The sequence below is a fragment of the Falco biarmicus genome, chromosome 9 (assembly GCF_023638135.1).
Source record: "Falco biarmicus isolate bFalBia1 chromosome 9, bFalBia1.pri, whole genome shotgun sequence".
Lineage (NCBI taxonomy): Eukaryota > Metazoa > Chordata > Aves > Falconiformes > Falconidae > Falco > Falco biarmicus.
This window is the reverse complement of record NC_079296.1, coordinates 48,094,070-48,107,648: the sequence shown is the minus strand read 5'-3', so window position 1 is coordinate 48,107,648 and position 13,579 is coordinate 48,094,070. Positions and strand designations below refer to the sequence as shown.

Here is a 13,579-nt window from a genome sequence, read left to right as displayed (position 1 = left end):
TGCTTTTTGTGGTGATGCCAGTGGCCACCAGAAGAATTAACGCTACTTTCTCCAAGATCCTGGAAGCACCCTACCGAAGGATTCATTCAGGGACATCGATTTAGACAATAATGTGAGTAGATAAACAGCTCTCAGTACAACAATTTGGCACCTTTGTGTTAAATTACTCCCATTTGTAATGTGAAAATGCTAAATATTTTATACATTGAGATTTTAATTAGAGAAGGTACAGAGTTGAAGTGTGCTTGCTTAGGCTTTCTGAATTTGTCACACCTGCAAAATATGGCCCGGAAGTATTTTCTGAGTTTATTGCAAACTCCTAGGCTGCATTAGAATAACATTTTATCAGCGTAGACTGATATTATTCATCTGTGGATGGAACATATGAGGAATATAGCAGGGAATAAAAATATGTAATACACATACATAAACAAGAAATATGAATAAAATATTAAATAATAAAGATCACTGTGATTTTTTTCTTAAAAGCAAAAAGCTTCGTTGTAAGTTTAGGTGAAGGTCAGACTCGGCTCCTTTAAGGAAGCCTGTTCAGTCGTTTCTAGTCTTACATGGGGTTTATAAGATGATTCCCAGCACTATAGAACTTTATTCTGAAGGGAGCTCAGAAAGCCTACGCTCAGATTTTAATACGACTATGTCCTTGCGACATTTAGCAGAGCTTAAGGTCCCTCCTAAAGAAGTACAGTTCATACAGAGCAAGACTGGTCTGAAAACCTAGCCGATATGAAGCAAGGGGAGATGACAAGGACTACGACCAAGGCGTCTGTTGTAACACTGTACTATGGCTGCAAACTAAAAACCCTAATGTAGACATAACCAAAGGCCACCATCTGTAGTTTCTGGCATGCACTTATGTTTTGACTCACAAGACAACTCATGTGAAAAAGAGATGATGACCTCTCTTCACACAAGTAGAGTTCACGTGATGCGTGCAATGGCTTTCATATCGTTCTAGCTGTGTCCCCCAGCGCTCATACTCAGAGCACTGTTCATGGCTACAGGAAATTAAAAGCTTAAAACACGATTGATGCTGTCTGACACGAACGGTGAGCGTAGGGACCAACACACTGAATTCGGGTCTAGGTTTCAGGAGGGAGATACAACAGGTTTTGGAAAATGTTATCCTTAATGCCTGACATGCAACTCATTGCTTTTAAAACTGTGGACTCGTGTCCGTCCTAGATATCTCTGTTCTTTTAAGGACTCTGTGACCAACTAAAAAATAACCTTGTTTAGGCTCTGAAATTCTCCTGACATCTAAGAGAAAAGCATCTTCTCCTGACTACCTGTGGAAAAGGGACCACACTTTCATACTCTTTCACAGTAAGTTCAATGGAAGGGAATGAAAAAGGTTTTGTTTGCTTACTGCGCTCATGAGAGAGTCCAGCACACTGACAGCAAACGCGGTTCCACAGGCAAAGGGCTGCGTGAGATACAGTTCTGTGTCTGGATCGTCATCATCGTCTTGGTCCAAGAACTGAACATTTGAATCATTTACTGAAAACAATAATAATAATAATAATAAAATCATAAGGTGTTTCTGGGTCACCAGCATGTGACCTTACACATTACACAGTCAGAAAGAAAAAGAAACAGCATATGTCTGGAAACACAGACTTGTGTCTTTGACGTCACTGAAAATGAAATCAAGATGGATGTGAAAATGTGCATTTAAAAATCTGTCGGTCATTATCTTGCTCATAAGAGGTGAGACTCATTCTGGAGAGGTGACTATCCCTTTGCCATGAAAGAAGCTTTGTGGCACCCGCTGCCTGCGCTCAGAATGAGATACATGATGCTCTTGTATATATCAAGACAATCTCGATGTTGGTCGGGTACAGTGGCTACGGCTGTATGCACGTACAGTGAAATGTTATCACAAGATACCAAGTCAGAACCCCGTTGCAAAACAAAGGCTGTCCATAAAACTCTGATATAGCCCACAGGCATCTGTTAGATGTGCTGCTGTGATTCTTACTGGAGTGGTGTTAATGCACTTACGGCTTAAAAGAGGATAAACTGTCCCTTTAACATGCATCTATCTGAATGAATGAGCAATACTCCAGCTATTCTCTTGCAGCACTGCCTTTTGTTCAAATATTTGTCTCCATAACTTCACTTCCTCGGCCACAAATTCTGTATTAGCCACTGTGAAAAAGAATCTATATCAGGCTGTTTTAAAGAAAAAGCCCAAATAAAGTAATATTTGTCATTTAGACTTTCTCTGGCATTTCATTGTCACCGTTAAGCTCTCTGCCTCCACCTCATTCCACTAAAAATATTTGTTTCCTTGAGATCAGCGTATCAAGTGGATCACATTTCATGAAATATTTCATTTCCATATTAGTCCTCCACAGGCATGAAAGCACAGACCGCTTAGCTATGCCATCAAAATACCCTTTAACTTTCTAAATGACAAATTAATTTCAGTTCCCATGCAAGGAAGGGAAATTAAAAACTTTTTCAGCGTTTGAAACTGCACACAACCCTATTCCCCATGTGAACACATCTCCTGAGCTAGCCCAGCCAGCTTTGAAAACGACGTGAGAGCTGCTGTTAACCTGATACGCTTTCGGCTCTGGACTTCTTAGGTTAGAAATTCTTCTGCCTGCTATTCTGATCTTCCTTCCTATATAGTCCCATTTTCCACCCACTCCTTTTCCAACCTGTATGCACTACTGTGCTTGCCACGCTTAAATTACAGACCGTGAATAACTATAGATAAAGCTTCACAACAGCTGTCTAAAAAAGATGAGAATCGTTATCCTCCATTTACAGCCCTGTTGAGCCAGTCCTTGGCCATGATCATTCAGTCAGGACCTGAGCTGAAGTAGGATTGAAAATTCCTGCCTTCCCACTCCCTGACACAATCACAACAACGCGACACCTCAGCACGGTAGAGAGAGAAGAGTTCCGCCTGGGGAGGTGGAAGAATTTCATCCTGAAAAACACCGATACCCACAATGCGCCTGCCTTTGTACAATCGCTACCAACTTATTCTCCAGGTTCTTGAGCCAAACAGCAATTGAAAGCCTGATGTCTCATTGCAAAATGGACTTTTCAAAGAGTTTGTGCCTCACTTTGATTTGGAAATTGAGAGTAGGCACTACTGAATGTAGCGGTCTTTTTCCATCCGCATCTGGCAGACTCATGCCTGACTGACATCAGCCACACACAGCATCGGTTTCCAAGGTGCTACAGACCTAACGTGAATTCTGCAAGGGTGGTTTTAGCCTCAATGTCTTTATCTTCCTGATGCAAGGTTGCAGGCTAGGGTCCTAGGGAAGGGAAGTAGGTGAGGGGGATGGAACGCCTGGTGCTGCACCGTGGGACATGCTCATCAGCCACCGCTCACCAGAGCTGGCAAGAGCTCTCTTTACTGAGAAGAGGCAACACAGAAGCTTGGCTGCTTTTTTACAGCTTCAAAAGCCGAGCTTCTGAGAAAAAGGCCTACTCCCCAATATAAACAAATAGCTTAAGGGAAAATATGATGCTGGGGTTTTGGTTGGTTTTTTTATTTATTTATTTTCCCTGGTATTTTTTTACTTCTTCTTGGACTTCCTGTGAGAACTGCTAAGGCATGTCCACCAAGTTGACAAGAGGCTGAATTAACGAGAAAAAAAGAGAAATAAAGAGAGAAAAGGAGAGAAAAATTGGGGGTGGGGGAGGGAGGGCCCGAGAGGTGGGGACCCAGGCCAAAGAAAATGAGTTGGTGAGAAGGTGCTATGAAAACAGCCGGCAGGTCAGACGAGTGTGATCAAAGGTTTACTGATGCTGCGTGGGGGGAAAAAAAATAAAATATATATATATAAAAAAAAATCATTAAGAAAGGCCAGAACAAGACAGTCAATTTCAACCAGAACCACAAATAAAACACATTCAAAGCAGTGCCATGAGGGTAGCCCCTCTGATACAGCCAGATAAATAAAGAAAAAGCTGATGACAGTAAGAACAACAACAGAAAATAAGACAGTGATGTGAAGGAAAAAGGCACTTCTTACCCAGTTCAGTTATCATTAGAATGTGGGTTCCACTGTTTTTTTCCTGACTGATTGAAACCAAAGGCAGAAGTTTGCCAGGCTTAGCTAATAAGTAAAGTATTTAGGGGGAAAAGAAAGTACAGAAAGAGAATAAAGTAAGGGAAAAAGACAGGTAAGGCTCTAAAAAATAAAACTGAAAAAGAAAATAAAAGGACAAAGGACCACAAATCAAGTTTGTATTTGCCATGAAAAAAACAGAACAGCTTCTGCACTTCACATCACACCACTTGACAACATAAATACCCACAGCTAGAGTGGAAATCAGAGCCTGGTTACCTACCATCATTGTATTCTCAGGAGTAAAATGTCTCATACTATTATACAGAGTTTGGTTACACATGATTAAACAGTTCTGGACCATGAAGAAATAAACAAATGGCCTCTTACTATTGATTAAATGCACAGGAAATGTCTGCTCATACTTACTGCGTAGGGGTTTTTTCTTTTCTAACCTTAGCCCAAAGACCCCTGCTTATTTGTTACACTATGTAAAAAGCATCTTGTCTGATAGAGTGTTTATTTAAGAAAATGGAGAAAACCCAAAGGGAAGAGAGAAATATATTTCAGTTATTCGTATAAAGTGAAACAACTGTTACTAATCTTTCTTTAGCGAGAGTAATTCAAAACAGTTATCAGAAGAGAAAACATAGCAGCATAAGATACAGTTTAGTTAATGTTCCTGAGACTGCGTAACAAGGGAAGTAGGGAAAGGATAGGGGAACGTGCATGGAAGGATGAATGCCAGCTTTCCTTACCTAGCTCTGTTATAATGGGGATGTTGGCTCCTGTTGTAATGGAGGGTTGACGTAACAGGCCATGGACTGGACTGTTGTCTGGAGAGGACCTATCCATCCCGGGTGGTGTAAAGCCTAAAAGAAGAAGGAAAAAAAAAAAAAAAGTTTATACAGGACAAACATAATTTAAACAAATCCCCACCAACAGGGAATTCCCCATCTCTATTTTTCTATTTTTTCCCAAAAAGTATGGTAAAAAAGTTGTCATTTAAAAAAAAAAAAAGTTACTTAAATTTCAACAATTATTTCTTAGTAACATAATCCTTCACAGACATGGGGGTCATTTCTACTGTAAGAGATTTGGTAGCTAACGGAGAAACTGAAATTTATGTTGTTATCCTAGGTAGCCTTTGCATCAAAACACGCAAAATGGAAAGAACAATGCTTATTTAAATATCTATAAAAAAATTCAAGGCTTCAGTGTTAGAGAGGTTTACTTTTGTCCTATTAGTATTTCAAAAAATCCTGAAACAAACACCTTTCCTCAAACCTCAATTAACATTTTAAAGAGTATTGTTTGTAAACAGTAGTACAACGAGAAGAAATAAACTGCTTCCATTAGCAAGCTTCAGGTTTGATCAACATGCAGGATTTAAAATTTTCTAACTGTTATATAGGAGCAATACAACCCACACAATTGTAGGTGTTTTTTTTCTTTTCGGGTGCACCTTTCATAATATGCATTTTTAGGAGGATTACAGTTATAGGAATACTGGGATGGAAGGGCCCATTCTAATAGGGAAGAAGAAAAAGATAGGATGGAAGGAAAAAGACACAGGTTTTCAAATGGTGCATAAGAGGAAAGCTTGAAAAGAAACCAGAAAGTTTTTTACTTTTGGGGATGTAAAGGAAACATAGGTGGGAGAGGAAACATTGGCAGGCACTCAAAGCAAAAACAGATCTGGAGAGCAGCAAGGTTCACCTCGGAAGAAATTTGTGTTTTCAGCCTGATTATCTACACAGTTTGAAACGAAGCTCTTGACACTGAGCATTTTTAATTTTTAATATTTTTTTTTTTGATATAAAAAATACCCAGGCAAAGCCTTTTGGAGTTGGATTGTAAGCACTGAAAAACAGGCAGTTATACAAAAGCCCATGCAACAGTTGGGCTGAAAATTCACAGCTGAGAGTAACACGTTCCATCTCCCTTGTCCATTACAGCTGCGGAAATCACGGGAATGTTCTTTTAAACTCATTGCTGCAGAAATGACAGTGAAGCCAGAGTTTGACATTAGGGTTTCATGTAGACCAACATCAAGGCAACACTTCTAAGCAAATATTTGTCTGCTAGGAATAGAATTTAGCCAAGCTCACTTTAAAACACACATTTCTAAGAAAGCATTCTGGGTTTCTTGCCACATTATGCCCAAGTTCTTCAACTAGGGACTGACTTTTGATCCTCTGACATCACTAGTCTGAAAGAGGTTTGAATAGTCCCTTTACCAATTCTAAATGAATCACAGCCAAATTAATTCCTGACGCAACTGTGTTATCTTCTTGTACTGTGGAAACTGTTTCACTGCATTAAATTCATTGATACATTCGTCTGCTATTGAATTTAGAAGACTGTTACATTATGCACTTTACCTTTCTTCAGTTTGGCAACTAATTTAAAAACCAAGAAATCTCTAAACTGCAGTTCTTCACATGTGGTGCCGGTTTGATATTGTCTGAAGGATTTGTGGTTCTCTTCCAGTGACAATTACCATCGCTCTCAAACTGTCCCTAAACAAGACAAACTATAAGAACCACTAGATCTGGAATTCTTGATTGAATGGGATTTAAATTTTGATTTGATATTCAGTTAATTTCTCCGTGTCTCATCTATATCATGTACAGAATATATAGGCAGTAAGACTAAAATCACTGAGGAGAGTTACTTAGAAGGTACCAGTATGAATTTCCTTCTGACTATCGCATGCAAGCTAGACACAACATGAGGATTATAAGGACAGGATAAGTAAAAAGGGAGTGAAAAGTCTGCAAGAAAATTCCTTGGGAGAGAAGCAGTCGGGTTATCTTCAGCAGGCTTGCAAGACAAAAACATCGCCATAGGCAAACCTGCGCCAGCAAAGCAATTCTATTTAATATTACCAGTGCATGCAAAACCTTTAGAACGCAGATTTCCCAGGGACAATTTGAAATGCTGCTGATGTTAACAGTCAGTCATTTAACACTACTTGTGCTGAAACGAATTCAGTAAGAGCGCACGGTGACAGCAAGTTGCATTCCCAACTGGTGTTGGTTTGCAGATGTTCCCGTGCGTGCGGCACTGTGGCTGACGGCCATACTGGCTCTCCGAATGCTTACTTCTGCCTGGCACAGCCTAGGATTTCTCAGACTCACGAGCGAGTTGTAACGGAGTTCCTTCAGGCACCACACCATGAGTTAGAGGTAACCTTGCCACTCTCACAACAGCGGGAAAAATGAAAGCAGGACTCCAAAGGGAGGGAATGCTGTCCGAGGGCAGGTGGGTATCAGCGTGACACCTCCTCCTGCAGCGGGCTCCAGAGTTTTGCGTCCTCATATGCTACAGGAAAGGCAAGGCTTTTGCCACAGCACATGAAAAAAAAGCTCAAGTAGCTGTAGACTCCTTGGGCAGTTAAAGTGGCAGCCCCTCTGCAAGAATTCCAAGCCAAAATGGCAACAGCAAGACTTTTTACACTCACTTATGTGAGAGCAGAGAACACTAATCTTGTGCCCATGCACCCTAGGGGTTGTGCTGCTGGGAGCATCCCTAGAGGTCCTGCTTCTCTCTTTTTTCTGAAGGCTTTTCTCTCCTTATCTCAGGATAGACTCCTTAAAACATCGTTTAGTGAATCATGTTCTTCAGATGGCCAGAGCACACCTGTATTTCCCTACCAGCTAAAAGCAAACTGAAGAGAGTTGGCATAACCATGTCTGAACGTGCAAGTCCTTCCTGACCTCGCCCTGCTGCAACGTGCGCACACACAGAGGCACGCACACACACACACACTCTCCATCAAAGGCTGTTTGTAGCCACCCTCTCTAACCCTTCAAATATTTGTCTTCCTAGGATGGTGTTAGAAGATTGAAGCAAATGTGGCATTTCTTTCAGACACAGACTGTCAGGAGCTCTGTAATTGCACACTGCGCACACAGTGCATTCAGTCTGAAATGCAGGAAGCATGTTAAAGGGATTTTGTTTTCTCCTTGAATGAAAAATAAGACTCATGCCTTAATATTTTTCGCCCTATGTTCTTGGAAGATGTGAGTGAGATCTGCTATTTTAATTTAATTTCCTTGCCTGTACTTCATTCAGACAGTTCTACAAATCCACTTTTAAAAAATGTAAACATCTTTGAATATTTTCAGGAAAACAAAAATTGGAGTACTTGGGAATTTTGTGTCCCTGTGTGTGGAGTCACAAGGCATCGTAAACCTTCAGGCCACATTCCTGCCCCCAAGTCACAGTGTAAATTCTGTACATGGGCTCTCTATTTTTTTTCCTCCAGAAGAGATTAAAAAAAAAAAAAAAAAAAAAAAAGTGCAGAAAAACTAACCTGCTTTATCAGAACTTTCATTTAAAGGCATGAAAAACTACAAGTGACAGCTGTGCAGATTCAGTGAATGTGACATTTCTGAATTTCTTCAACCTGACAAGTAAACACCTTAAATCGGTAATGCTATATGCATAATACATGACCTGTATTTTGACATCCATCATCAAATGCTGACTTGAGAAAATACAGGTTTGTACGTCAAGGAATAGCACCCATAAAGCAGGGAGAAATTCAGGTCACAGGGTATTAGGGAAACTCTATTTCATTACAGAAGCTGAAACAAGCTAAGGCATCAGATTTAAGATCCATTTTCAGCTGTGAAAAGATTCAATTCCTCTGCACAGAGCATTCATTTAGAAATGACATGCTTTCCTCACAGCCTCTTTTCATTTCCCTTTTCATATTCCATTTTCTCCTTCAGTCCCCAAACCTTGTTCCATTAACGCTCATAAAAATCGTAGAACAGGGCTGATAGTTGTGATCTTATAACCACAGTGTCTCCTTGTTCAACAAACAACTGAGGGAGCTGTGGCTCCAATTGCTTAACAGGATCAACCTCGCCAAATTCCCATAGCCCGTGCGAGGCTGAGCACAGTCCCTGAAGAAGGAAATCCAGGGACAGCGGGGGGCTTCTGGAGAAGGGAATTCCCTTGGCCAGCAGTGAGGAGGTAAGGTGCAGCACAGCTGTGCCACGTCCTGCAACCACTGGATCCCACAGCCAACTGCTGGCGGGGTGAGCGAGCCCCTTGGCATCACTTGCGTTTTACTTTTTTGTGGTTTGGTTTGTTTTTTCTTTTCACTTATTAAACTGTCCCTCAGTCCATGAGGGTTTTTATCACGCTCAGCCTTCTGCTTCTCTCCCTCATTCCACTGTGGGGAAAGTGAGCAAGAGGCTGGGTAGGGGTTTAGTTGCCAGCCAGGTCAACCCACCACCACTGGCTACAGCCGTCACCACCACAACACGTATCGTAAAATAATTTAGGCTGGACCTTTAAGAACATCAAGTCCAACTGTTAACCCAGCACTGCCAAGGTCGCCATTAAACTATGGCCCTAACTGCCACATCTACACGGCTTTTAAACACCTCCAGGGACGGTGATTCCACCACCTCCCTAAGCAGCCTGTTCCGATGCTTAACCACCCTTTCCGTGAAGAGATTTTTCCTCATATCCAACCTAAACATCCCGTAGCACAACATGAGGCCGTTTCTCTTGTCCTATCGCTTGCTGCTTGGGAGAAGAGACAAACACCCACCTCGCTGCAACCTTCTCCCTTCTTGTAGTTGTAAAGAGCAAGGTCTCCCACATCAAACTGAGGAAATGGCTTGTACTTCAACAGGAGGTAGCAATCCCCTATCCCTCTCCGAAACAAGATGCTGCCAAACAGTGGATTAAATATACCACACCTCTGAGAGGAACTCAAGCTCTGGACTCCTGACGTGCTCAAAATCAGTGAGGACTGGCAGTCCGGAGTCACCCTGCCATCAGCAGCCTCCCTTTTTGAGAGGTGGGGACTCCCACCCCCTAACTCAGCTCTAAAGGAGTTTGAGTCTCCTGCAGTTCTCTGCAAAAGCAGCTGGATTCCACGTCTTGATTCTGCACAAAGAAATATTCCCCATCTCCCTTTGGGGCACTACTGTTCACAGGAGGCGGCGAAACAACCAAACAATTGCAAGACTCTAACTCTTTAAGGTTTTCTCATCTTTGTGGAAGGAGAACCTTGGGGAAGGCTCCTTCCCACAAGAAGGCAAGCTCTTTTTCCCAAGGGTTTCTGGGGGTCCAGGTGCTCAGAGCTCAGCAGGGCCAGCTGGCTATAAGCCCTCCTTGTCTCTTATGGAACACGACCGATGAAGTGATGAGCAGTGCTGGGCTTCTGCGAGAGCTGTGCCCCGCAGCCAGGCTGGCCCATGGTTCCCCCAGGAACCCAGCGGGGCATCGCCTGGGGCTCAGCAGTAACACGCAGGTATTCTGGGAGATATGGCAGCACCGTGATGACGTTCAAAATTAAGGAAAGTTGGCACGGCTTAACATGCCTTCTGCCCACTGAAAGCACCAGCAATAATTGTGGTTTGCCCTGCTTGTGCACGGTTTGGAGCAACTGGCCCGATGGCCGAGTGCTCTGCTGATTGCGTTGGCCATAAACCACCAATTTTTGCTCCTGTGCGGTCCACTTGACTGAGTAATGTTCCATGAATTTTGGGAAGGTTTGCTCTACAGAGCAGTAAATATATCCTTTTAGTTTGCTGGGGGGCCAGTAAAGGCTTACTGGGGTTTTAATGTGGAAACGAATCTGGCTCTCGGATGTGCACTGCTGCTGTTCCTCTGGCTTTACCCAGACAGGCATATTCTCATTGCAGATTTTTATGTCACATTTATATAATATCTTCTGTTCTAAAGGATCCTAATGGATCCTTTATGATCCTCTTCCCCTTTCCCCTCGCCACTTTCCTCTTTGCCTCCCTTCCCTTTCAAAGAGGTACGTTATACTGAACCGGCACTCTACGCAGGCAGAATGCAGCTCCCCAACTGAAAATCCACTTGGCAGACCTAAAGGTTGTGGCCTTGTCATTAAAGCGACATGTAAATTGATAGTGCCCTTTAAATAATGCTATTCTAGGGAAAGGTGCCATAGGATTCAACTGGGTAACATACGCACGGAAGTCCTCAGAAACTCATTTTTAAAAGCATATACGCTATTAACTAGCTCTGAGTCATCCAAGAAGCAGGAAACAACAATGGTATTTTGAGCCTGTATGAATATCGCACAGGTGGTGAACTGCCAAAGACACCCCCGACAAGTTACCACGCAGGAATACGGGACAAAGATTTTCATTAAGCAGAGCCAGCCGAAAAGAAATAATTCTCTTACGAAAGGACCTCACAGCTACATCCCTTTGCTACTGTTTGCTGACAACATCCATTAATATTCCAGTGAATTCAATTGAATGATAGAATATACCTGTTATTCTCCGAAGTACAGCCACTTGGGTATACCTGGAAAGTTCAGCAGCAGTCATGCGGCTAAAGAGCTGCTGACATTCATGGGAATCTGTTACAGCCATTCAATTTAGAAACAATTCCAGCATCAATGTCCCATGTGGTCTAGAGACTGAGAGTCTTACCCTGGCCTCAGAACCTGGAAATCCCAAATTCTGGTTTCAGTTCTGACTTTTACTGTAATTTGTGCCTGAAGATCTACTAATCTCTTGGAGATTATCGCTAAAGCCCTGGAAAAGGAATGTGGAAGAGCAGATGTGACTGCCTAAGCTCCCAGCTCTCTCAGAGGTTGCAGCATCTTCAGAGATGCTCTGGGCACAAACATTTAAACAATTAAATATTAAACTGTGACACTCTGCAGGTTCTCCATAGTGCAAGAAGAAGGGACAGGCCACCAGCAGTTTATTGCCTGATATTTAGCACCATCTTGTAACTGCCTAAGCATCTCTTTCCTAAGCCATCTCCAGAAACAGAGGAACGGATGGGTAATTCTCTAATTGAAAACATCCAGGACAACACACAGTAAAATACAAAGGACTTCCAGAATGCAGAGGACAACAGTTTCTAAACTGCTTCGCACTTAATTTATTGCTTGGGATGTCTTCACGTTGGTTTTATGCTATGTTTTTACAAACCACTCCGAGAATATTTTAACTGCTTCCAATATACCATGTGCTTTAGATTTGTTAAATTCTTGTCTTGCTTTGTTGTAATTATAATGCCATCACTGGTTTCCCATCTGCTTCCACCCCCATCCCCTTACTTTCTTGTCAGGAACCTGCTTTTCCAAAGCCTGCTCCTGTTGGGAAAGAATTTACCTCTCCCATGTTGTTTTTCTAGAGGTGGCAAGTGACTGTTCATACTTTCTGGTGGATTGCCCCTCTAGGTATAGCCCCTCTGCTCCTAATATTATTGCCCAGGAGCTAGAGAGCCGGTTGGCTACTTACCAAAGACTTTTTTTCCCCCTTTGATTTTTCTTGTTCGGTTGGGGTTTTTTTTGTTTGTTTGTTTTGTGGGTTTGTTTTTGGGTTTTGGTTTTTTTGTTTTTTTGTTTTTTTTTTTTTCCCAGAAAGAACCGCTAGAACTATACAAATACTTGGAATGAGAGAGAAGAAATTGTAACGTGTTCATTCAGCAATTATTATGGAATACACTTAAATTCAGAATAACATCAGAAATTGTAATTCTTGTGGGTTTTAGCCACTTCCATCGCAAACTTTATTTCTGAATTGTCCCTACTCTCCATTTACCATTTAATATTTTTCTACCCTAGGTACTTCTAGGGCAAAAAGTTGGTAGCATCTAAGCGTAGCCCAGGTTTGCAGCTAAAAGAATTTACTATAAAATGATGCCAAATTCTTTTCAGTTTAATCGTTAATCAACCTTGAATATTTAGATCTCAGGCAAAAATAAGTAAATATGCCCAATAAAACTTATCCAATAAATTAAGCTATTACCTAGATCGGAGACAAGTATTCAATAACTACAAATGAAATGGAAAGCTCACTGTTAAAAATGATATATCGTCATGTTAGGCGAGACTCTACATTATGTCATTATATCTACATTATATCAAATAAAGTAAATTTTTCCTTAGTGAAAAAGGAAGAGCAAAGCAGATGTCATAGCAAGCAATCAGTAAAAACATTTTGAGAAATAAAAGTAACAATGTTGTCCAACACATGATTGGCAACTGCTGAAACATAAATTAAACAAATTTCCCATTGCTGCTTATGGGAAAATTATGCAGATTAGAATTTGATTAGGTTTATATCATGAGACTCAATTTAGACTTTTAATCTATTAAGCTCCAATAAATGAGGCATCTGAATAGCTCCCCTGAGCAGCAGCAGTAATAACCACAGCAGTCATTTTTTGCAATATGTATTCCAACAATTTCTTTAGCAGATGATTCCACGGCTTTAAGTACAATTACTTTGTAACTTCTACAAAAATTTCAGGTGTATACAGTGAGGAAATGGATCCATACAAAATGCTTTAACAGACATTTTGTGATAATCAACATATGTCACTCTGTTCCAGCAATATTGTTTTTCCATCAGCTTGGACTTACTTACAGTCAACTTCATGGTCTGTGTGGGCTAAATAGTGCCAGCAGACTTGTAAATTATCCGAGCTGGAACTGAGCTGGAAACCTACAGTAAAATGTCGTTAAGTTCTCTATAGGCTGGGTCAAAACTAAA

The 13,579-nt window shown here is 41.4% G+C and overlaps 1 protein-coding gene across 26 annotated transcripts in view; it reads right to left on the bottom strand.

The window, feature by feature from the left end:
* Positions 1 to 13,579, bottom strand: part of KCNMA1 (potassium calcium-activated channel subfamily M alpha 1) — a 505,618-nt gene that overhangs the window by 25,838 nt on the left and 466,201 nt on the right. For all 26 annotated transcript variants that reach the window (XM_056351515.1, XM_056351517.1, XM_056351514.1 and 23 more), the window contains 2 exons: positions 4,817 to 4,930; positions 1,388 to 1,518 (listed from right to left, as the gene is read on the bottom strand). In XM_056351515.1, coding sequence (XP_056207490.1) covers positions 1,388 to 1,518; positions 4,817 to 4,930 — 245 coding nt within the window. The remainder of the gene's footprint in view (positions 1 to 1,387; positions 1,519 to 4,816; positions 4,931 to 13,579) is intronic.